Source organism: Zalophus californianus, chromosome 17, assembly GCF_009762305.2.
Source record: "Zalophus californianus isolate mZalCal1 chromosome 17, mZalCal1.pri.v2, whole genome shotgun sequence".
In the NCBI taxonomy this organism is placed as follows: Eukaryota; Metazoa; Chordata; class Mammalia; order Carnivora; family Otariidae; genus Zalophus; species Zalophus californianus.
In genome coordinates this window covers 4763718-4787682 of record NC_045611.1, presented here as the reverse complement: position 1 = coordinate 4787682, position 23965 = coordinate 4763718, and the positions used below count along the sequence as shown (strand labels likewise).

The 23965-nt window shown below is 59.2% G+C and overlaps 1 protein-coding gene across 2 annotated transcripts in view; it reads left to right on the top strand.

Annotated features, from left to right (window-relative positions):
- OSGIN1 (oxidative stress induced growth inhibitor 1) overlaps window positions 1-23787 on the top strand; it is a 32005-nt gene extending 8218 nt beyond the window's left edge. Inside the window, exons 1-6 of one of the 2 annotated variants that reach the window (XM_027617425.2) lie at window positions 13052-13198; window positions 17087-17191; window positions 18408-18544; window positions 19354-19545; window positions 19833-19924; window positions 22489-23787. In XM_027617425.2, coding sequence (XP_027473226.1) covers window positions 17125-17191; window positions 18408-18544; window positions 19354-19545; window positions 19833-19924; window positions 22489-23437 — 1437 coding nt within the window. In that variant the 5' untranslated portion in view covers window positions 13052-13198; window positions 17087-17124 and the 3' untranslated portion in view covers window positions 23438-23787. Of the gene's footprint in view, window positions 1-13051; window positions 13199-17086; window positions 17192-18407; window positions 18545-19353; window positions 19546-19832; window positions 19925-22488 lie in introns of those variants that run through there. The other variant, XM_027617426.2, reaches the window with a different exon arrangement.
- The last annotated feature ends 178 nt before the right edge of the window (window positions 23788-23965 follow it).

Sequence of the window (23965 nt, the reverse complement as noted above, 5' to 3'; positions counted from 1 at the left end):
TTCCACCGTGCCCCCGAGGCTGGCTGTTCAAGTTAGCCAGCACTCCACCACGCTCACTCCTCTGCCCTCTGCCCTCCTGCCCCGGTCTTTCCTCGATGGAACCCAAACAGAAGCCGGCCGGTCAGGGCACCAGGCTCCTGGGGCTCAGAGCAGGACAGGGAAGGTAGAGAACAGATGTGGGAGAAGCCAATGGAAAAGATTTGGCATGCCAGGCCTCTACTGACAGGGTGACAAAAGACACCTTGGCATCCCCGGCTCCCTCCGTGTGGGAAGGACATCTGGGCAGGGTCTCGACTCCCACCAGCGCTGAGCCAGGCAGCCAGCTGGGAACTGGCCAGTCCGCGGGGGAGGCTCGGGCTGGTGCTCTGATTATGGATCAGAGGACGTCAGACCCGCGTAGCAGAACCCTTCCACGTTCTTTAGAATGACTATGGCATCATCGTACTCAAAGCGGTGTTCCCATCCTGCCTGATTCATTGCCAGCACACTCAAGCGTCGGGAGTCAGGGCTCCTCACACCCAAGCTGCACCAGAACCCCTGGGGGGTCTTTGGGAGTACAGGCTGCCAGGCCCCCGCCCCCGACATTCTGCCCCAGCAAGTGGGCATTGCGATAGAAGAAATGCATAATTTGGTCTTTCCCCCTGGCTCCTGGCCAGAGCTCCTCCAACCTTTGTAGTTTTCTGACTGATAAATGTGCTTGGAGCTTCTCTTACTGCCATAGTTGATCTTTGACCCCATTTCCGACACAGAGGCCCTGGTGAGGTCTTTCCTGGGTGATGAGAATGCCTTTGGTCCCAGTGAGGTGACCCTGGGTGGCTCCCGTACAGCAGCCCCACCCTCCCCATCCTCCTGGACAGGGCGGGGCGGAGACCGAGCTCACGGTCCATCCTGCCTGTGTGCTGAAGTGTCCCTCAAAGTCCCTAAGGTGTGCGGTTTGGAAGGCTTCCAGGTTGTGAGCACATCCACGTGCCAGGGGGGTGGACATACCCAGCTCCACAGGGACAGAAGCTCCTGTGCTCGGGACCCTCCCGGGCCTCACCCTCTGTGTCTCTCCGTCTGGCTGCTCCCCTGTGTCCAAGACCACAGCCTTAGTAACGAACCAGTAGTCGCACATACACTGTTCTCCGGGGTTCTGGGAGCTGCTCTAGAAAACTAGGGAGCCTGAGGAAGGGGTCGTGGGAACCTGTGATTGTAGCCAAGTCAGAGCGTGGGTCAGGGCATCTGTGGGGCTGAGCCCTTAACCCGAGCGGTCTGGGCCAGCTCCAGCTGGTGTCGGAACGGATCGAACTGTGGGACACCCAGCTGGCGGATGAGACTCGGTGGGTGCAAGAAACACCCACACATCTGGTGTCAGAAGCACGGGAGTGGGGGTTTGAAGTAAAGGAAAGAAACAGTTTTCCTAGACAGTGAGTCTGGGATGGGGTCTGAGACCTTCCTGAGCTCCCAGGTGCTGAAGCGTGAGAACACACTTACTGCCCAGAGGGGGCCGACCTCTAAGGCTCCTACCCCACGAACACAAAGTGTCTCTCTCGCTGTGTTGTCGTGCCAAGCCCAGACGTGTGGCCAGGTGGATCAGGGGGACACACGTGGGCCAGGGTTTGCCTTGATCAAAAGGCCAGGTGGCTGCTGAGAGGGGACCCAGCAAGGCCCAGGGGACAGGGAGGAGGAGTCCGGAACAAGCCAAGGAAGGCAGAGACCAGAGAGAACATTCTGTGTGATTCCTTTTACAGCAAGTTCAAGAATAGGCAACACTAACCTATGGGGAGAAAAATCGGAGGCAAAGCTGGGCGTGTTGCATGCGTTGGCCTCAGTGGCAGTCCCACGGGCGTCCGTGCCTACGAAACTCCATCGAGCTGCACACATAAGCTCTGTGTGCTTTATCAGAAGGCGGTCACACCTGCCTGTGTGTCCACCCAGCCTTGGCCTCGCTGATTCAGCTATTTTGTGTTTACAGCAGCCTCCTGCCTGCGAGATCCTAGCTGGGAAAAGAAGCCGCCATCCCCACCACAAGGCAAACTCGGGGTGCTCAGGAGAGCCTGAGCAAAGGTGGCTTACAGGAGGTGGGAGAACGTGGGGTCAGAGATGCTGGCCAGGGCCTGGGGGACGTCAGCGGGTCACCAAGACGCTCTAGTGAGATTTGAGAGGCCCCGGAGGCTGTCCCCAGGAGGGCAGCGGGCGGACGTGTGCTCCTGGCAGAAAGGACGGTTCATCCGGGAGGACAGAAGTGACCTGTGTTTGGGGAACTGTGAGCCTTCAGGCGGTTGGGGAGACGAGCAGGGCTGCTGGGGGAGGGCCCTTTTCCCCTAAGGGCAGAGGCCGCCTGCAAAGCGCTGTGGGCCGCCGGGTGTTGGCGCTGGTGGGGGCCAGCAGAAGCCCAGACCAGGTGGGCCCAGCCTCTGGAAAGCCATGTGTGGTTTCTAATAACCTTGCATACTTGCCCTCCCTGTGACCCGGCAGTTCTACTTTACTCCAAATAAACGAAAGCAGATGTCCCCACAACGGCTTGCCTGGGAACCGTCACAGTACAAAGCTGGAAACAGCCACATGCCCAGGAAATGGATAAGCCAGCTGTGGTGTTTGCAGACAGTGGAACTGTGCTCAGGAATAAAAAGGAGGGAACTGCAGGCCCACACATCAATGTGAGTGAATCCCAGGGCCACACGGGGGAGCAAAAATCCAGACACACGAGAGGACATTCTGTGAGATTCCACTGATGTCAAGATCAAGAGCAGGCAACGGGGTTGACAGAGAGGGCCCCGGGGAGGCGTCGGGGGGCTGGGCATGGTTCATGTCTTGACCCGGCTGGCAGTTATGTAGAAAGCACGTCTGCAGACCTCAGTACGCACTGCACCGTGTGGACGTTATACGTACATATGTATATGAAATACCGATGCTGCCCCGGTGGGGGCAGAGCTGCAGGGGGCCTGGGGTAAGGGACAGATAGAGGGAGGTGAAGGGTGAGGGCCTAACGTACCCCATTGCTCTGGACCTTTGGAAAGGAGGAGAGACCACACCCACATGCCCTCTGACCTTTCCCCCCACGGCAAGCCCCTCCACTGGCACTTTGACCTCTCTGTCTGCCCCTCACATCCACACAGCACACACACACCACACGTACACACACTCACACGTGAGTGCACACACACACACACACACACACACACAGCATCCTGGAATCCGGTGGGTCCCAAAAGGAGCTTCTTCCTGAGGAACAGGAAGTGGCTATAACCCTGACGTGGCTGTAACCTTGACGCTTTCCTGAGACAGCGGCCACAGCCCCTGACCCATGCTTGCCCTCATCCTCCCCACCACCTTTCCACACTGCAAGCCTGATCCTGTCACCCTCCTCTGGGGTCTTCCCTTTGCTCTCGGTGGGGCTGGGGGGCGGCGGGGACCAGATTCCTTCCTTGGCCACCAAGCCTACATGATCTGGGTCCCGTGAGCCTCTGCCGCCCTCATGCAGGCACGTTCAGTTTCTCCAAAGTCTCCTTCCAACCTCAGGGCCTTTGCACCTGCTGTTGCCCTCACCTGCACGGCTTCTCTCCCTAGTCACTACTTACCCAACCCTCGGTTCCCAGCCCAGTTGTCCGTCCCGGGGCAGCTTTTCCTGACCCTGCCAGAGAGGTCAGTTTGTGATAGCGCACCTCTGCACTTACCTCCCCTCTGGGTAAGAAGATCTTGGTCTTTCTCCCTCATCACATGTCCACTTCTTAGCACAGCGCCCGGCAATAAATTCCTGCTGACTGAGTCACTGAAGGGCGGGGGAGCTTTGGGCTCCCTCCCCGGAGGTCACAGACCTGTGGAGGGGAAAACAGCACTTGGCAGATTTCCAAGGCTGTTCCTGCCGGGTGACCCCGGAGGAACCACTTCCCGGAGGTTCATCAACTGGGAGAGGGGGCGCTGGGCTCGTGGGACAGCACCCTCTGGGCACAGACATCCTCGCACCCAGGATTCTGTGCCTGACCATTCTCGGCCCTCAGTGGACCACGGATCTCGGGGGGGCGGGGGTACAGGCACAGTCCTGGCTGGTGACACAGCAGCGGGCACCCTGATCAAATGGACGGTGGAGGTCAGGGGTTCCAGAGGAGGAAGAAGGCCACAGCGGCCTGGACTCAGGTCCACAGTCCTCGACAGCCAGAGGTGGACAGGCCCATCCTTGCACGGACTTGTGAAGGGAGTGGGGCCAGGCCCGGCCTGATGGCATTTTTAGCCTCCGTGCCCTGAATTCCGCCGTTCAAGCAGCATCGCCTCGAGTGCAGGAATTGTCCGGAGGTGAGGCCAGCTGGGCCGCCCAGCTCGCGCAGTAGACATCTGGGCAAATCTCCCCGAGCCCAAACAGCCAGGTCACTCCTCCACCTCCACCCGGGCCCCAAACACGCAGCGCCTCTGGGGCCCTACCCAGACCTGACTGTGCCCGTTGGCAGCACCCCAGCGCCGCAGGGGGCAGGCAGCCGGGTGGTGAGGTGGCGGGCTGCCTGCCATGCTGGGGAGAAGTCAGTCCCAGGGGCCCGGGGCCTGTCGGGTCCGGCTGGATGCAGCCCCGTGAGCAAGGCGGGGCTCCTGTCCCCTCAGAGGTGCCCCCGTCCCAGCCCCATCCTTCCCACGCTGGTCCCAGTGCCTGCATCCTGCTGTTGCACCGCCCCCCGCCTCCAGTGGGCAGATAAGGAGCAATCCTGGCGTCCCCCTGTCCGGGCTGCTGGTGGTGGTGGTGGTGAAGGTGGTGGTGGTGGTGAAGGCGATGAACATGGTGGTGATGAGGACCCCCAGCCGGAAGCCAGCGGTGGTTCCTTTTGGTCTCAGCTCAGGGTGGTATCCGTTCCTCAGAAACCACAAGCACTCACCAAGAAGCTGTGTGTTGTGCTCGGGAAGGAACCGGGCACCGGGGACACAGGCCGCCAGGCTCGGCCCCTCGCCGCCCCTCGCTCTGCTCGTCTGAGAACGTGGCTAATGGGAGTTACTGCCTCAATCGCCAGCCCAGGGGCCGGCTAGCACAGACTCGGTGGTAGCTCCTACGATCTTCATGTGGGTCCCAGCCTCCTGCTCTCCGCCGGTAGTCCCCTCCCCCTCCCTCCCCCTCCGTTCCCTCCCGTCCCCCTCCCTCCCCATCACCATCACCTTGGCCCGGAGCCAGGCAGACCTCTAAGCTGCTTTGCAAGATCCTCATGGGGTCTGCCTGAGGTCCGGGGGCTCCAGAGTCACAACCAAAGGGGGGACGTCACCGGCCCCGTGAAGATGCATCCTCTGAGCACTGCTGGGCTCTACCTCAGAGCCCGACAGCATCCCCCCAGGGTGGGGGGTGGGGTGGGGGGCGGTGCACGCGTCTGAACAAGCCATGGGGACGGCCGGCTCCATCCTGGCCTCCTTTTTCTCTCTGGGAGCTCCTCTGAGCACCCACACTTACATCCCAGCCAGGACCCCTTGGTCCCCACACCCCAACCTTCTGTGCCCAGCTGGAGAGGTCCATGGGTGCCCCGGGTAGCACGACAGCCCTTGACCACCCCCTCCCTACCTCTCTCCTTACCAGGCTTCTCAGCCTAGCAAATGCCCTGCCACCAGGAAAATGTTCTTGGCACCTCCGTGTCCTTGCTCACGGCCACTGGGCGCTGCATGCACGTTGGTAGCCAGCACACAGTACGGGCCAAAGGGGAGCCCCTGGAGGTGGTCCAGCAGGGGAGGGCAGGCTCTCCTGTGCCATTTGTAAGCTTCTAGGAGACCCTGCAGGCATGTGGGGCCTCAGTGGGAAAGGACGGGGCTCTGGAATCCTGCCTCTGTGTTGGCCCTGGAGCCCTGAAGCCCTCTCCGTAGGACTTCCGTGCTGGGCACGAGCGCTGTTTAGGGAGGAATTGTGCAGAATGCTCCTGGGGCTTTCTCTCCTCCTGTCCTGTCCCTGGGAAAGGTCTAGTCACCTGACACTAAGTTAAATCACTGAGGCCCTGACCCCACCTGCCCGAGAAGGCAAGGCCCCGAGGGTTGGTAAAGCCTGATAACAGTGGCAAACATGACATTTTTTAGCAGTGTGTGAGCCAAAGGAAACAAAGACAGTGATGCCCCTGCTCCCTGGGGACCAAGGGGCAACAGCCACAGCTGCCAGAGAGAAAACAGCCCGGCAGCCACGGCTGCTTCTGGCCCCTGGGTCCCGGACAATACACCTGGGCTCGGATGGGCCACACCTCCGCTAGAAGGGCCTGGAAGTCTGGCAGAGGGGCTGGCCAACCCAGAGTCTGCAGAGCTTCCTGATGCTGCAAGCCCACCTCTCGGGGTGGCCGAGGGGGCGGGGGCTCCCAGTCCCCCGGCAGGACCCTCAGAGGCAGGGACAAGGCAGGGGGGACCCAGTTCTCTGAAGAATGAGGCGCGTGCTAAAGCTCCAGCCCCAGGCCGCAGGTTACTTACGGATTCCGAGCCCGTGAGGAGAAAGGAGCAGCACCCCAAGGGCCGAGCGTGGGTTCCCCAAGAGCAGTGGAGTCACATGGCTGTCCCTTCTGGGCCTGGCTCCCTCTGTAGGCACAGACAGATGGAATTTCTCGTCCTTTCCTTCAGCCATTCAAAAACCCGAGGGAATCACCAGGAAGCCTCTTGAGAATGCAGGCTGTGGGTTCCCCGATCTCGTGGGGCCCGGGTGGGGCCTGAGCCTCTGCATTTCTACTAAGTCCCCAGGTGCTGCTAGTGCTGGTCTGGGGACCACATTCTCAGAACCCCTGCCCTCGAGGAAGTTTCGGGGGGGGGATGGGGCGGGGGCTGGGTGGCTGGAAAACACGCAGGCCCGGAGCCACGTGAATGGCCGCCCGGAATGAGAATGTCCGAATGGGGGTACACGGAGGTGAGGGGTGGCCACCACCCCCTGAGAACCCACAGCAAGCCGGGCCAAGAGCTACCTGGGGGCCAGGTATTATATGGATAAGGAGACTGAGGCTCAGAGAAGTGAAGTAACCCACCCAAAGACACATAGCTTCTAAGCTCCAGAGCTGATGTACGACCCAGGGTCTCTTGACTCCACACTACTCACTCACCCCCCTCTGCCAATCAGAACCACATCTACTGGAGGAAGGGTCTCTACTGGTGTGCCACAGGGCTCTGTCTTCAACCTTGGCCAATTCACAGTTGGTCTAAGATTTAAATATATCAAGGCATGCCAGTCCTCCCATATGATAGGAAACATAGAATATAAAGGGGGCTTCTTTCATGCTCAGAAATGTTTTAGGAGTCTATCAGGAAAGTCTGAAAGCCACCAGATTCATTAATTTGTTTAGTCAGTATTATCTGAGCTAGCACTGTGTCCCAGGCCCTGCGCTAGACGCCTGCAGTACATCAGTGAACAGAAGAAAACACAGAAAGTCCTTGTCTCAAGTAGTTTTTACTTAGGCTGATTACTGCTGTTCATGACACGAAAGCAATGGAAATGAAAGCCATCTGAGACTCCCTGGCCTCGAGCATCGGCCTCGCTTCCTCTCTTTGCCCAGTCCCGGTCGGTTCCAGCCCTGGGCTCCTGCGGTGGGTGGGCGCCACCCCAGTTTCCAGGCTGCCCCTCCTGCTGCTATCATCGCGAGCTTCCTTCCACATCGCCTCTGGCTCCCGACCTGCTCCTTCCAAAGGCTGCAGAGTATTTCTCTCTGGGCCTCGGCCACCACTCGCTGACCCACGGTCAGCAGCGGCCACGGAGGTCAGTCACAGCCTCTGCTGGTAATATCGGCACCCTTGGGGGGAGAGGGGTTCCCCCAGTTTCGCGGAGCTGTTTCCCACGTGGGGGTTGCCCCGGGACTGGACTGGCTCGCGGGATGGCGGTGCAGACGCATGAGACGAAATGCCAAGGGGGAGAAGGTCAAAAGTCAGTGGCATAGAACCGAGTTGGGGAAACCGAGTCATGGTAAATGAGCAAGGGGACATCGAGGTTCGTCCAGTGGTCGAGTCGGTGGTGCTTTGGGGCTCCGGCGAGACCCCCACCGGGGTCACCAGCTAGTCCCTGCCATCCTGGTGGTCCGGCTCCTCTGAAGATGTGTTTCCCTTGTAGACCTCATGACTCTTGCGGCAACTGCACAAGGAATGTGGCTTACAAAGGTCAGGCAGCGGGCTGGGAGGGGCGCTCGCGTGCTGGGCCCTCCACGGGCCAGGTGGTTTCAGTCTGTGTTGATTCAGCTCATCTCCCAACAGCCGCAAAGACAGAGGCTTCCAGCCGCGCTGCACAAGCAAATTGCTGGTAAAACTCCCCGGGGCCAGCCGCACCCCCGCCCAGCCAGATCAGAATCTCTGGGACGGGGGGGCCTCAGTGTTAGGGTAGCTTTAAATTCTCACCAGGCGATTCCCATGAGCGGCGGGGATGAGAAGGCTCTCGGCCATCTGCCGCGCGCGCGCGCACACACAAGGCAAGGGAAGCTCAGAGGGGTTAAGGCACTTGCCCTAAGTCACACAGCTGAAGGTGATGCAGCAGAGTCCCTGTTGGTCTGACTCCTGGGCCGGGCCCCCATCCACCCTGAGTGTACGGCAGGCACGTTCACTCCTGCCATAACTTTCCCCCTAGTTTTTAAGGAGAGGAGGAATGAATCAGGAAGCAGAGAGTGTGCCTGCAGGATGGGGCTGAGCCCCCCACCAGACTCGCCCTTTGTGCAGACTCTCCTCTGGGGGCTGACCCCACACTCTGCTTGTGGCTCCTGACCTCCCCGGTCTCTCCATGGGCCGGGGGGGGGGGGGGTTGGGGGCGGGCAGGCCTCCTCCAGCTTTGACCTCATTTCCCACAGGGCTCTGTGGCGACTCCCTGGGTCATGAACCCAGGCTGGGCCAGGCCCTGGCAGCTCACACCCCTGTCCTGGGGCGGTCTGCCACCAGACACTCTTACATTTCAGTCACCTCCACCACTTCATGGGGAAGAGTGGCCTTGGGCAAGTCCCCCCGGTTTCTTCATCTGTCAACTCAACTTGTTATTGAAAATATTTGCCTACCCCCTCTGGTTGTGGAGAGTCGAGGAGATAAGGTGGTGACAAAGTTTTGTAAATGGCGAAAGCAAATATTAGCTCTGGTGTCATGTGCCGGAAGAGCCTGGTCTCGTCGAGCCAGGGCACCTGGTCACAGTCCCACTGTACTGCTGGCCGTGATTTGGGGCCGCGTTTACCAGGGCCTCAGCTTCCTCACCTGTTGAATGGGAGAATAGTAGCCCCGTGCAGCCTTTCCTCACCGGACTAGCGTACAGACCAAACGCACCAATCCCCAAAACGCCTTTCAGCGTGGGCACCTCAGACCAAGGGCGACTATGGTGGTAGGCAGGCCTTTCTGGAGAGTTCTTGAGGCCGTGCGTGCCTTTTTGCTCCAGGCAGGAAGGAAACTTTGTCCCTTCGCTAGGTTACTGCCTTTTCGCAGGAAGTGTCCAGACTCGGCAGTCCCAGCCCTGAGTTCAAGCCCCAGTTCTGTCGCTCATGCTGTGTGACCTCAGGCTCAAGACTGGCCTCGCTGAGCCTCAGCCGTGTGTAAAGAATATTCCGTCTACAGCCTGGAGGTGCCCAGCAAGGGACAATGCTATGGGAACGGCCCCCAGGAGGAAGGGAGGAGGAGGGGGCCAGGAGCAGCCCCTGGGAATAGTCCTAGGATTTTGTAGGGAGCGAGAAATGGTAGTTTTGATATGGGGGCACAGGGGGTCCTTTCACCCGAGGCTACCCTGTCCTCCCTTCCACTGGTTCCCCAGCTCCCAAGCACCTGCAGGGAGCTTGGGGGAGGCCGGGGGGTGGGGTGGGGGCTGCTGTGTCCGAGCTCCTCCTTAGTGCTGGGCCCCTCCTGCAGCGGCACCACCTTGCAAGTCCGGTGCCCTGGTGGGGAAACTGAGGCTCAGAAGGGCAGCACCCCTCCCAGGGCACACTGCCCAGCTGTTTGCAATGAATGGTCCAGATGCCCAACCGGTGTGGTTTCCCAGGGACTTCCACTGCTGAATCCGGGGATGTCACAGTTGGCAGGAGCAGCTGGTGCCCATGTCCAGTATAGAAGGCTAACGAGAGCCACGTGTAAATTTTCCAGTCGCCACATTAAAGGCGTAAAAAAAAGAAACAGGTGAAATTAATTTTAATAATATCCCTTATTTAACCCAAGATGTCCAAGATATTTTCACTCTGTCACGTAATCCACAGAAACATTATGAATAAGACGTTTTACCTTCCTTTTTTTATACTAACTCTTCAAAATTTACTGTATTTTACACTTACACCTGGGTTTGCCAAATACAGGCTGCTCGGGTAACTGAATTTCAGATAAACAATGAAAAAAGAGGTTTTTGTTTTTGTTTTTGTTTTTTTTAGTATAAGTGTATCCTAAATATTGCATGGGACATATTTACACTCAAACCTCTTTCTTATCTGAAATTCAGTGGCCTGTGTGCCTCTAATTCTATTTGCTACATCTTGCAACCCTAGTTGCGGCACCTCTGAATCCAGAGGCCTACCGGCCACCTGAACTGGGAGTGGAGAAGGGGACAGGCAGATGTGGAGGGATCGGGGCCCCCAGGAGAGTCTGAGAGAGCCAGGCACCCCAAGTCAACCTGCCTTGCTCCTTCCCTCCCCACGGCGCCCCCTAACCACCATCTCTTTGTTGCCCGTGACATTATCTCTTTGTCTTGGTTGAACTTTTGGGAAGCAACTCAACACATTCTATTTCCCACAAATCTCCTGGCACAAAAACAGGCGACAGGGAAGAAAGTCCACATCTCACCCACAATTCTCTGTATCAGCAAATTTTCCAAATCCGGAAAAGGGGTCAGGGCCAGCGGGGGTGGTGGGGCAGGTCGGGAGGAAGGATGGGCCAGACCCAAAGATGGGGGACCTGGGAGCCCACCTCCTTCCCAGGCCTTCCTCTCTGGACCCCAAGCCTCAGCCTCGTCCCACGGGGGCTGAGACGCTCCAGGTGGGAGTCTCTGACTCGGGGTTGTCGCTCTCTGCCTCAGTTTACACATCCAAACACACTGGGAAGTTGCAGTCCAGAGCCCTGGGATGGGGAAGTGGACACAGCCAGGCGGCTGCTGGGGAGAGATGCAGCCCGCACAAGAGGTACGTCGGAGGGGAGCTGTCCTCCCCCGGCTGGGGCTGTCCCTGGGCTCCTGGCATGTGGGGGGTGCACATTCCAAGTGTCCGGAAATGCTGGAACAGAGACCCAGAGAGGTGGGCCGCAGCCGAGGTCACACAGCATGTCTGCAAGGGGCTAGAACCAGCTGGGGAGCCGGGGCCCAGAGCAGTGGGCTTCCCGCTGCCCCTGCCACAGGCCATGTACTGTGTCACATGTGTCCCAGAGGAGGAGAGCGGAGGCAGGAGGGAGGTGCTCCCTCACACCTGGCCTGGTGCAGCCCCCTTCCCGGGCTTGTGTCCCCTAATCTCCTCCCTAAGCCCAGGGTCTCCCTTCTCAGCCCTGCTCTCTATGCTGCCCACCTCCCCCCCCCCCCCCCCCCCCCCGCCACCCCTCGGTTCCCCCACCCCCAGCCCTTCCCAGCGCCAGCCAGCTCACCTCTCTCCCCCTCCCCACCTCAGCTCTCGCCTCACTCCATCTCTGTCTGTCTGTCTGTCTCTCTCTCTGCTGGTCCCAGCAGAACTCTGCATCCTCGGAGGTATCTTTCCTTGGTGGGACGCCAGACCCTGTCCCTACAAGAGCCCCTGGCCTCCCTTTCCCGTCCCCCCTCCCACTTCCCGGGGCATATTTTGTGCTGTTCACATTTCAGCCCCATCCCCTGTGGGCCACCAGACCCAGGAGAGAGACCACACAAACTGTAAGGGGCACCGCAGCGTTCCATAATCAAGACCCACAGTGTTGTGTTCCTGTGATATTTTTAAAAATCAAGAGTAATGCCAAAAATTCGGGATGAAGAAAAGAGCAAAGTTTTAAATAAAGACAGCATCAGTATTCTGAGTTTTCCTCATGCATCAGGCTCCAATATGGTTCAGCACAGCGCTGTTACAGATCCTGTCTGGTTCTGGAAATTTAATTATTTTAATATTTAATCTCCACTTTTTGCATTACTATTGACTTTTTTAAAAAGTTTATTTATTTTTAAGTAATCTCTACACCCAACACAGGGCTTGAACTCACAACCCCAAGATCAAGAGTCACACGCTCCCCAGACTGAACCAACCAGGCCCCTAATTTGGATTTTCAAAAAAAATTTTGCCCTAAAACATGATTGTCTTCATCACTGAGTGTTTTGGGTACCCCCTTAAGCCTTGCATGCAAGGTGAGAGCCTCACTTGCCTCCCACAGGCCGCCGCCCCCCAGCTACAGGGAAGTCCCCAGACAGGAAAGGATGAAGGGGTTAGCCATCACATCAGTGATGAAAACCACAACTGATGTGCACTGAGGTCTATGGGCTATTTAAACACTGTTCCAACTCTACCACTTCCTCCCTCCCTTCCTTCCTGAGCACCTACTATGTGGGGAGCACCAGGCTAGACTCGTGGTAAAGCAGACACGGGAACACTTCCCTGCCCATGCAAAACCCACATCCTGGTCTGGGGAGAGAGACACTGAAATCGTAAGTAAGGATTAGCAAAACGTGAGGTGTGCAGAGAAGAAAATAACCAAGAAAGGAAGATAGGAACCAGGGAGCCGGCTTCATGTTTTAGGCATGGGAGCCAAGAATGGCAACACTTAACCACCCCACCCACCCCGTGAGGGAGAGCCTGTTTGTTGGCCCCATTTTTCATATGAGAAAACTGAGGCGGCTTGCCCAGGAAGTGGCAGGGCCAGATTCTCACCCTGGGCAGGCCGATGCCCCAGGGCTTTATACGGGGTGGGGCGAGTGGGAGTGGAGGAGGGGGCGACACCAAGTGCAACCAGGGCGTCTTTCTCCACTTCAAGGGCCACCTCCCTAGGGGAAAAGGCCGGGTTGGCTGGGTCGGGGGCCCCCGGGTCCTCTGTTTACTGACCGAGCCCCGCCCCCCCCCGGGGAGGGGGAGTCGCCTGGCACGCCTCCCCCTCCCCCGTGGCGGGGCCCCTTTAAGACCGGCCCTGGGTCTAGTGCAAGTTCATTCATCCAGGGGCCCCTGCTGACTCACGCTTATGAAAGTGGTTTTCCCGGCCCCGCCCCCGCCCGCCTCCTCCCGGGCCCGTGAAATACCCCGGCCTCCGCGCCTCGCACAGCCTCCTCGGTGCCCGCGGGGAGACGGCCGCCTGCTCCGCGGTGGCTCCGACCGCGGCCGTCCCGGCGCGCGCCAGGCCGGGCTCGCCGCGCCCCCGCGCCGGTCAGGTGAGTGGCCTGAGCAGGGCCGGCGGGTGGGAGACGGGGACCGGCGGGCTGGGGGGGGGTGGGGGGGGGAGCCGGCCGGCCGGCCGGCCGGACGCTCTCCCCGCCGGCCGGTTCCCGCTCCGCCGCCGCCGCCGCCGGCCCCAGGTGCCCGGCCCCCTCGGCCGCTGCCGCCCCGGCGCACGTGACGCCGCCCCGGGCAGGAAAGGGAGGTGTGGCCGCCCGGGCGCGCGACACGCCGCCCGGGCCACTGGGTCCCGCAGCCCGGCCGGGCGCTCTTCTCGTCCCCTCGGGGGACCGGGCACTTGGCGCCTGACAGGCTTGGGGTGCTGAGCACGGGGCTGGGGGGTTGCTCCAGGTGGGGGAGGCTCTGGAGGGAGGCGGCGCACCCCGGGGGCCCCCGAGGCTGCAGGCAGGTAGGACTCGTGTCCACGGACCCTCCTCACCCTCACCCAGCCTCAGCTTCATGTCCCTTTCTTGGCGGCACTGTCGCCAACGCTCTTTTCCGCAGAGGGGCCTCGCCCACCGTCTGACAGGTACGGCAGGCAGGACTTGCACTCTAGGGCATCGTCTGGCACATTGCTGGGCAAGACGCCCCCTCCGTCCTCACCACCACGTCTGTCCCACCCCCGCAGGGATAAGAACGCTCTCCGAGTTGGGGGGGGGGGCGCGGGGGGGGGGGTGTCTCAAAGTCAAGTGAGCAAAGGGCCCACCAGCGGTGCCCAGGAAATGCAGCCGTTCAGGTGTCCTGGAGGCTCAGAGCAGTTTTAAGCTCTAGTAACCCTAGAAGTGCGGGTGCTACAAACTTCAAGGAAACATCCTGTCATTTAATGCTGCCAATATTCCCATTTCTTCTATGCTTATTTGCCTCTGGGAATGACAGTCTGTCCCAGGAGCTGTTTGCACTTGGCACTTGCTGTCTTCAGCCAGGAGGGACTCAAACAAAAAAAGTTAACGTTAAAAGTTGGCCATTCTAACACCACAAAACTAAAACACATAAATGAAAATGAAAATAGTTGGAGATCATCCACTGTCTGTTGGCAGTGTATGCACTGCTCCAAGGTAATGAGGGCTCTCAGCTGCTCGGGGACCTCGGGACACTGCACAGGAAATGACCTCGGGGTGGTGACCTCATGTATGTGGTATCTAGAAGTTTCTGGGAGGGAGCACTGAACTCGGAGCCCAAAAGCCCGGATGGTAAGTGGATTCCTCCACCTCCTGGGAAGCAGGATAAGAGGCGAACCAAGGGCTCCTAGGAGTGCCTCTCGCACTGGGGAGTCGGGGGCACCAGCGAAGGGACAAGAGAGGTGAAGGACGTGGCTCAGGGTGGGCATGCTCATTTTGGGGGGCCATGGGGAGTCCAGGCGGACTCAGACCTGGGGGGGGTCAAACTCTAGATCTGTCACCCACTGGCTCTACGACCTCGGAGGCATGGCCTCACCTCCCTGAGCCTCAGTGTTCACATCCGTGAAGTGGGTTGCCATGAGAATTAAAGTTGTAAGGCATAGGGAGCTCTCAGCAAGGACATCGCATGGGTCCCCATTGCTGTTATTCCTGGGGATAGTAGAGACGAGGGGTGGGGCCCTGGGGCTGTTTGGAGGTTCCAGGAGAGCGTGCTGGGGGAACTGCAGTACGGCTCCCCAGGGCCACCAGGCTCCCCCAGTGCCCCGCGGGTGGTGAGAAACTGCTCCCTCCCCACTGGGAACGTGGCCCCTTGGCCTCCCTCCCCATCCACAGTGGGGACAGAGCAGAGGGTGAGCAAGGGCAGCTGGGCATACTGCACTCTCAGCCTGGCTGGGAACGGCCTTTGGCAGAAGCTGTCACACCCTGTCACTCTGCACTCTGGAGCCCGGCTCAATGACCTCAGCTGCCCTATCTGTAATATGGGAGTGAGTGGAAGAGTGTGCAATTAAATAAGGATTATATGGCTTAATGTGTATAATGTGTTTAGAGCATGCTTGGCACCCAGCCAGCTCTGCATAGCCATGCACGAATGTTACCATTTGTGCTGCTGGTGATGGTAACAGTGGTGCCACCCCCAAATCCTGTCCCCGGGCAGACAGCGCCGCCCCTGCAGGGAACCCGGTGTGGAGAAGGCTAAGCAGTCCCCAGTGCCACCTTCCATCTGTTGGAACCCCGTTCATCTTTCGGAGCCCCGGGGCTTGTCCACACAGGAGGAGACTGTCTGTTGCCCTGGGCCCCCGGGACCCAGCCAAGGCAGAGAGGGCTGTTTCCAGGATGAGGGAGACCCTGACATGCTACCTGACGTGACACTTCCCGCCGTGGGTCCTTCACCTCTGAGCCTCCCTTTCCTCACCTACCAGCAGAGGTGACATGGCTCACCTCCCAGAGTTGCTGGACCCAGTGCTGTCACTTAGGTGCGAGCCCCTCACTGTAAAGTGCAGGGAGAAGGTCTGTCGTCCTCCCTGGGAGAGCAACACCGGGTCTTCTCACGGGCCCATCCGTGGCGGGGCGGGGTGGGAGCGGGGGAAGGGTGGTGGTGGTCCTTGTCCGTCTGCTCGGGACCTGCCTGGGGGCAGATGCTGGTGTTTCAGTCACTCTGCACGCATCAGAGGTTGTATTCTGGCCTCCGTCATGTTTGGTCACTGGTCAAGATTTTTTCTTACAAGTGTGAATTAGTTGCCCACTTTTACAAATCAGAGAATGCACATCAAAATCCAGATTTCTGCCTTCTCCGGAATAATTCTGTAGGCAGTGAGCCTGGGCCCCCATCTCTGGCTGCTCTGGGGCCACATGATCGCTCCCTCATTCTTTACACGTGTGTGTGTGAGACCCTGGGCTGAGCCCCGGGTCTCCCTGGGGCAGGCCAGTAGCATACAGGGTGCACACACAGGAAAAGCCTCGGCACCAGTTTCAAAGCCAACTTCGTGACACCGAGCAACTGTGCGCCCTCTCTGGGCTCCAGGTGACGTGTGTGTGTGAAGTGGGATCCTAACTCACAGTGCTTTCTGCGTGGGGCAGCGTGAGGAGCTAGGTCCGTGCTAAGGGCCACACACTCCTCACACGCTCGTGGGGATGTTGCCTTGTGGCCCTCGGGACGGCAGGGTGTGGGCAGTGGGTGAGGTTGGAGGCCCTGTTAGCTGGGTTTGGGGGATGTAGAGCAGGTGGGTCTGGACCCTTCTCCGGCACCTGCAGCCCCAAGAACTGGGTGTAGGTCCCCACGAGTGATGTGATGCGGGCCTGTGGCCAACAGGCGGCGCTGGTGTTCCAGAGACAAGCCAGTTCACAGGCATTTTCCCCAAACCTCTGTCTTCCAAAGTTTCAAGTCCACCTGTTCCAACTGAGCCCCTGGAACCGGCAATGGGCTCCGGTCCTTGCCCAGTGACACATTTGCTCTGGCCGGTGCTTCATGGCCATTACCTCCCTGTGTCCCCCAACCCGTTGGGGTAGAGACTATTATTCCCATTTTATAGATGAGGAACCTGACCCAGAGAGGTCCAGGAATGGGCCCATGGTCACCAGCTAGGAAGCACCTTGCCGGGTGATGGCTCCAAAGGCCACCAGCTGCACTGGAGAGCTGAGGGCTGGATTGTCGGGTGGGGGCTGCAGCGGTCACGAAAGGGTTAGGTGGGGCTTGCCCCCACGTGGGGCAGAGGAGGCCTTACAGAAGATGGGGAGAGTGGGGTGAGGCTCAGAGCTGGAGGGGACCGGGCTGGAGGAGGGGACCCTGCCTTGTGGGGCGGGAGGGGAGGCGGTTTGTTTGGAATAGAACAGGTGTGAGGAGGAGAGAAGGAACAGGGGAGTGGCATCCCGATAGGCCTCAGCAAGGACCTTGGACTTGACCCTGAGGGCCACAGGACAACACCCCGTAGCTGGGAAGGGAGTGCATGACACCCCAGGCTCAGGGCCCTTCCCCCTCGTTGCCCCCAGGTCAGCTGCCAGCCGCGGGCCCCCCACCAGCCATAGGCATGAGCAACTGGAGGAAAGACCACCTTGGCACCAGCAGCTCGGAGCCCCTCCCGGTCGTCATCATCGGTGAGTGCGTCCAGGGGGAGGGGCCACACGGAACCCCTGGGGTGGAAGGTCAGGAGCCAGGCGGCCCAGGCCAGGCCTTTCTTTACAAAAGTTGTCTTTAAAATTGGCCATTGAGCATTCAGGATGTGCCTGGTGCTATGCCTAGCAGTTTATAAAATGTCATTCCCTGTGATCCATCCAAGAACCCACGAAGCCAGAGCAGAATGGTCCACTGAGGCTGCCCAGCAAGGGGGCAGGGAGGCCTGGTCCTAAGCCTGCAATGGTCCCTGTGCTTACCCTGTGCCTGGCACTCTGCTAGGGGCCCACGTGAGGGGGACGCAGCTGCAGCATGTGGTTCCTGTCCTCGGGTCTGCCAAACGGAACAGACGGCCCCTCCCCTATGCAATGGCCATTTCTGTAAATCAGAGTCAGCTGAACATCAGTGATCGCATATGGTTTGGCCTAAGGGGATTCCACATATGGGTAATACTCTGCACAGCACAAGATAAGGTGGGGGCAGGGAGACTCAGACAAGAAGAGAAGTAATGTCACGAGGGTAAATGCCCAAGAAGTGCCACAGATGAGCAGTGTGACTCATTCAGGCTTGGGGACTGGAGGCCCCACAGGGGGCTCTGCACCCCTCCTTAGCCCCCCCACCAAGCTCGCCCCCCAAAGCACAGGAATCTATCCTGTAAGATCATTCTTGTCTGACCACTCTCATAGCTCTCGGAGGACAGAACGAGTTCCTGGTGATCTTAGCATCTGTCATGCTGCTGTGTGACCACAAGCAAGTTACTTAACCTCTCTGAGCCCCCAGCTTTCTCAAGTATGAATGGGGGAAAAGGGTAGCCTGCACCTCACTAACGTTATTGGGAGGGCACAGTGGTCTAATGCACGTCAGGGCTTCACGTGGGGCCTGGCCCAGCAGAAGCGTCTGTCACGTCTTACTATTTTGTTATTAAAATCCCTTGACGCATAATAGGTACTCCGTAAACATCTGTGGTTATCACCTGTACCTCACTGTTGTTAAAGTAGTACCCAGTAGGCTCTCAACAGTCGTCCCTTACTTTGTTACTGTGATTACGCACAGCGCCTGGCACACGCTAAGGACTTACTGTTGTATTTTAATGAATAAAGAGCAAATCAGTGAACCAGTCAGGTCACGACCAAAGCCCTCGGAGCCGGTGGTCTGTTGCACCTACTGGCCCTGCCCTCTGACCCCACCTTCTCTCCCCAGGCAATGGTCCCTCGGGTATCTGCCTGTCCTACCTGCTGTCAGGCTACACCCCCTATGTGAAACCGGACGTCGTCCACCCACACCCGCTGCTGCAGAGAAAACTCACCGAGGCCCCGGGGGTCTCCATCCTGGACCAGGTGGGCCAGAGCTCTGGGCACGGGGCAGGGGACACAGCCGCCCTGGGGAAGCAGGGCAAAAAGAAAAAGAGGCGTTTGTTAGACGCAAGGAGGAACGGGAGTGGCCGCACAGTCAGGCCCGGAAATTGTGAGAGAGGGGTTGCCTTTTGAGACCTGCAGATACCGCACCTGCTTGTCCCACATTCCCGAGACCAGTGGGTCTAAACCTGCTCTCCTGGGCGCACTTGGCAGTATCTGGAGACAACACCAGTTGTCACAGCTGGAGCTGTGGCGCTCCAGGCTCACAGGGTCGCGGCCAGGGAGGCCATTTAATCCCCTACAGCACAAGGGACAGCGCCCCCCACAAAGTGTGAGCCGGCCCAAACGTCAGCAGTACCAAAGTCGAGAAATCCTGCCCGAATACTTCAGTTCACTACCCCCTGCCCAAGAGGGCTCACCAATCCTCCATCCATGCCCCTTACCTTCCAGAAGGCCACCCATTGTCCACCCCCCCAACTTCCAACATCATCCGTCCTCCTAGCTCTTCCCCCCTCAAGTTGGCTGATGAGGAAGTAAGCTGGCATTTGGTCTAGATCAGCATTTCTCAAAATGCCTTCTACAGGACATTTAGTTCCTCAGAGAAAATGTTCATACTTCAGTAAGTCTGAGAGTTACTGGGTCTGGCAAAACTTAAACAGGTAAATTCAGCTGCGGGACTTGTCAGAGCCTTTAACACGTGGATGTGCATTATCTCCATGAGGCAGCATTTTCCAAGCTTGTCTGACCGCCCTGATATCAGGGTGCCCCTCTGACCTGTGCACCACCCCCAGGACCTGGATTACCTGTCCGAAGGCCTCGAAGGCCGGTGCCAGAGCCCTGTGGCCCTGCTCTTTGATGCCCTCCTGCGCCCAGACACAGACTTTGGGGGAAACATGGAGTCCGTTCTCACCTGGAAGCACCAGAAGGAGCGAGCCATCCCCCACATGGTCCTAGGCCGGAACCTGCCCGGGGGAGCCTGGCATGTGAGTGGGGGCTGGGAGAGGATGAGAGGGGCTTTGGGCCGAATCCACCCGCGGTCTTGGAGAGACTCCCTCCCGAGGGTTAGGACTCTTCCATTTCCGGCCTTTCCCTATTCCCTCCCCCTCCTCCCCCTCCTCCCCCTCCTCCCCCTCCTCCCCCTCCTCCCCCTCCCCCCCCCTCCCCCTCTACCCTTTCTGCACCCACCCCAGCTAAGGCCTCCCATGCCCTTCCTCCCTACCGGGCTGGGGGCTCGGAGAGGCCGGGACCAAAGGGCTCCTTTTGCACACAGTCCATTGAAGGCTCCATGGTGACCCTTAGCCAAGGCCAGTGGATGGGGCTCCCGGACCTGCAAGTGAAGGAGTGGATGTGCAGGAGGCGAAGGTGAGGCTGCTCTGGAAAGCCCAGGGGGGGCAGGGGTGACCGGGGCCCACCCCCACATTGAGCCCAGGAGCCAGAGGTATAGGGGCTCTGAGGCTCCCCTAGCCTGCCCCTCCTCTTACTTCAGGACAGGAAACTGAGGCTCAGATGGGGAGAGGACTTGCCCGGGGCCCCAGGGGGCTAGGCTCACCCCAGGACTCCCTGCCAGTGCTCCCTCCACCTGATACACAACACCACCCCCCCCCCCCGCCGCCCCCCACCCAACATGGCCCCTGGGAGCATCCCAGCCTCTAAGGAGGGCGTGGCAGCTGGCCCTGCCCTGTGCCTCTGGCCTCCCTCCTGCCCTTCCCACCACTCAAACCTGGCCTGGAATAATCTCTTTACTCCAAGGTCAGCTAATAGGATGCACTTCCTTTTTTTTTTTTCCTTTAAATTTTTATTGTTATATTAATCACCATACATTACATCATTAGTTTTGGATGTAGTGTTCCCTGATTCATTGTCTGTGCATAACACCCAGTGCTCCACGCAGAACGAGGATGCACTTCCTTTTTAAAAAATGCTCTTGCAGTAGAAACATAATCACACAGAGAAAAGGAGACAACTCAGCCGAATGCCACGCTTCTCTGTCACTCTCCCATTTGGGGGTATTTCCCCCCATCTTGTTTCCTGCTCCATCAGGACCACACGACACCCATCTGACCGTCCTGGGGGAACAGTTCAGTCACTGACCAAATGAATTCCAGCCCCTACTCATCCTGGGGATCGAGGCAGAACGCTGCCCAGTGCTCGGGGAGGGGGGTGCAAATAGGGGATTGCCACTTGCGTGGTGGCTGACCTTGTGTGACACCCTGCTCCCTTCGATCCCCAGGGGCCACGACAGGGGCCCGTCGTCCCCGCCCAGCAACTCAATTTCACAAGGACTGTGTGTCTCTGTGGTTTTGGTAGGAAGATATCCAGGCTGCTGGAGTGATGTGTTAGAGACAGGAACCGCAGTCGTAATTGGGGACATACCCTTTTATATCCTACTTGTAAATTTAATATCATGGCATAAGGACCTCAGGCGGGGGAGACAGGGTTTGCAACCATCCTTTTACGAGGCTGCATGATATTCCCGCTCGAGCCCCTCTCCGTGGTCTGTGTCTAGACACTGCCCGGGCTCCGGAGCCCCACCCAGACCTGGGGCTTCGCTTCTTTCTGAGCCGCCCTTCTTAGAACCCTGTATGTAACATCTTAGGACCGTTCTCTGGAAAGGTTTTTACTCAGAGAAGGGAAGTGACAAACCTACAGACACAGACCGCAGAGTTCCAGTTTCAGAAGCAGGCTGACGTGCTGGGCTGCGTGGCGTGGCCTTGGGGGATGCAGTGTGAGCTGGCGCTACCGTTGGTCCTGCTGGGTGTCACGGAGGATCCTCCATCTTTTTTATTTTTTAATTTTAGAGCACAAGAGGGGGGAGGAGCAGACGGGGGAGAGGGACAAGCACATGAGGCTCGATCTCAGGATCCTGACGTCAGAACCTGAGCCAAAACCAAGAGTGAGACCCTCAACCAACTGCGCCAGCGAGGCGCCCCACGTAGGATCCTCCTTAAGCACAACGTGTCCGAAGTTGGAGAAAATAACCCACTGAGGTCACACCAGTAGACAGAGGGAGGAGCGGAGAGCTCGCCCCAGGCCTGTAGCTCAGCCCCCTGGCGACACTGGCCGTGCGGTCATTGCCCTGGGAGGGGTGGCAATGAGAGCGAAAGCAAGAGTAACGACACTGATAATAAAGTAGTCTCTGCCGTAGCGGTGTGTGCGGGGGACTCTGCCAAGTGCTCGGCATGGGTTATTTTTAAATTAATGTGTTTTATTGAAATACAGCCTGCCTACGGAACAGCGCACCACTCCAGCGCATGCAGGTGGCTGGGTTGTCTCAAAGAGCTCACACCTGCACTGCAGCTGCCCAGAATCAGAGCTAGATCCCCTGCCCCCAGGAGCCCTCCTCACAGCCACCCCCCCAGCCCCCTCCCCCCCCGGGGGGAGCCACTTCTTCACCTCGAACTCCATGCATCAGCTTTACCTGTTTCTGAACTTGATAGGAATGGGATCCTAGCATCTTTCCATAGATTAGGATTTAGTCCTGGGAGGTAGGACTGGTGGCTGACTCTCACCTGCCACTCACTACCTGGCAGGTTCTGTTTCACACCACCGTCTGACCCTCTCAACAACCACAAGAAATAGTTCCGTCACCGCCATCATCCCCATTGCACAAATGAGGAAACTGAGGCACAGAGCGTTTCAGGCACATAGCTCTCCAGCAGCAGAGCCAGGATTTGAACCCAGGCCACCACACCCTCACCCCTACCCTGATGAGGTACCCGAATTAGCTCCGTTTTACACATGAGGAGCTGGAGGCACCGAGGGGTAAACCGAGTCCCACGGCAGGGGGAGGCAGAGCCACAGTCCAGCCCCAGGGCCCGCCGCCACCGGCCTGGTCACCCCTGTCACACCTGATCACCCCCACACCCTGGTCTGCTCTCTGACACCCTCCTCCCCCCCACCTCACCCCCCGCCGTCCTTCCCTTCAGAGGTCTTCGGAACAGCCGGGCCACGGCTGGGGACATCGCTCACTACTACAGGGACTACGTGACCAAGAAGGGCCTGGGCCACAACTTTGTGTCCGGCGCCGTGGTCACGGCCGTGGAGTGGGGGACACCCGCGTCCAGCGGCTCCGGGGCCCAGGACCCCGGCCCGCTCTTCCAGGTGAGCGGCTTCCTGACCACCGAGGACCAGAGCCGGCAGCCCTTCTCCCTGTGCGCCCGCAATGTGGTCCTGGCCACGGGCACGTCGGACAGCCCGGCCCGGCTGGGCATCCCCGGGGAGGCCCTGCCTTTCGTCCACTACGAGCTTTCGGCCCTGGAGGCGGCCACGCGGGCGGGCACGGTGAGCCCGGCCTCGGACCCCGTCCTTATCGTGGGCGCGGGGCTGTCGGCCGCCGACGCCGTCCTCTATGCCCGCCACTACAACATCCCAGTGATCCACGCCTTCCGCCGGCCCGTGCACGACCCTGGCCTGGTCTTCAACCAGCTGCCCAAGATGCTGTACCCTGAGTACCACAAGGTGCACCAGATGATGCGGGAACAGTCCATCCTGTCGCCCAGCCCCTACGAGGGCTACTGCAGCCTCCCCGAGCACCAGTTGCTGCTCCTCAAGGAGGACCGCCAGGCCGTGTTCCAGGACCCCGAGGGCCTCCAGAAGGTCTTCGGCGTGGCCCTGGTGCTGGTGCTCATCGGCTCCCACCCCGACCTCTCCTTCCTCCCCGGGGCAGGTGCGAACCTGGCCATGGACCCCGACCAGCCCCTGAGCGCCAAAAGGAACCCCATCGATGTGGACCCTTTCACTTACCAGAGCACCCACCAGGAGGGTCTGTACGCTGTGGGGCCACTGGTGGGGGACAATTTTGTGCGGTTCGTGCAGGGTGGGGCCCTGGCAGTGGCCAGCTCCCTGCTGAGGAAGGAGGCCAGGCAGCCACCCTAGCACCTGGCCTGGCCTCCTCGTACCCAGGCCCTAAAGAGGAAGGGAGATTCTACAGCCCCACTGGATGCCCCAGTGAGGGAAGGGGGCCTCTCCTGGCAGGAGACAGGAGGGGCCGTGAGCCCATGCAACAGGCCTCTCGGCTGAAGAGGAGTGGGGAACCCAGGCTGCCTGGGCTGGGACTAGTGCCCAGAGTGGGAACAGAGGCTGCAGGCCAGGGTAGGCTGTGATTTGGGGTGAAAGCTGCTGGTATGAATTGGGGTTACCAGGGCCAGCTGAGCACTGAGCCAAGAGGACACCAGGCCCTGCTCCTTCCAGAATCAGGTCCTAATTAAACCCAGTGCCTGCCTCCACTCATGTGTCTGAGGATTCTGTGCGTGGGGAGGGGGCTGGGTGCCTGGGGCGGGGGAGGGGGGGAGGGGAGAGAAGCACAGGGCCATGTGGGAGGTGGGATGTGCTGCAAGTCCGGGCACAGCTGTGTTAGGAAAGTGAGGGGAGGGGGTGTGGGGGGGAATGGTAGGCTGGGGAGGC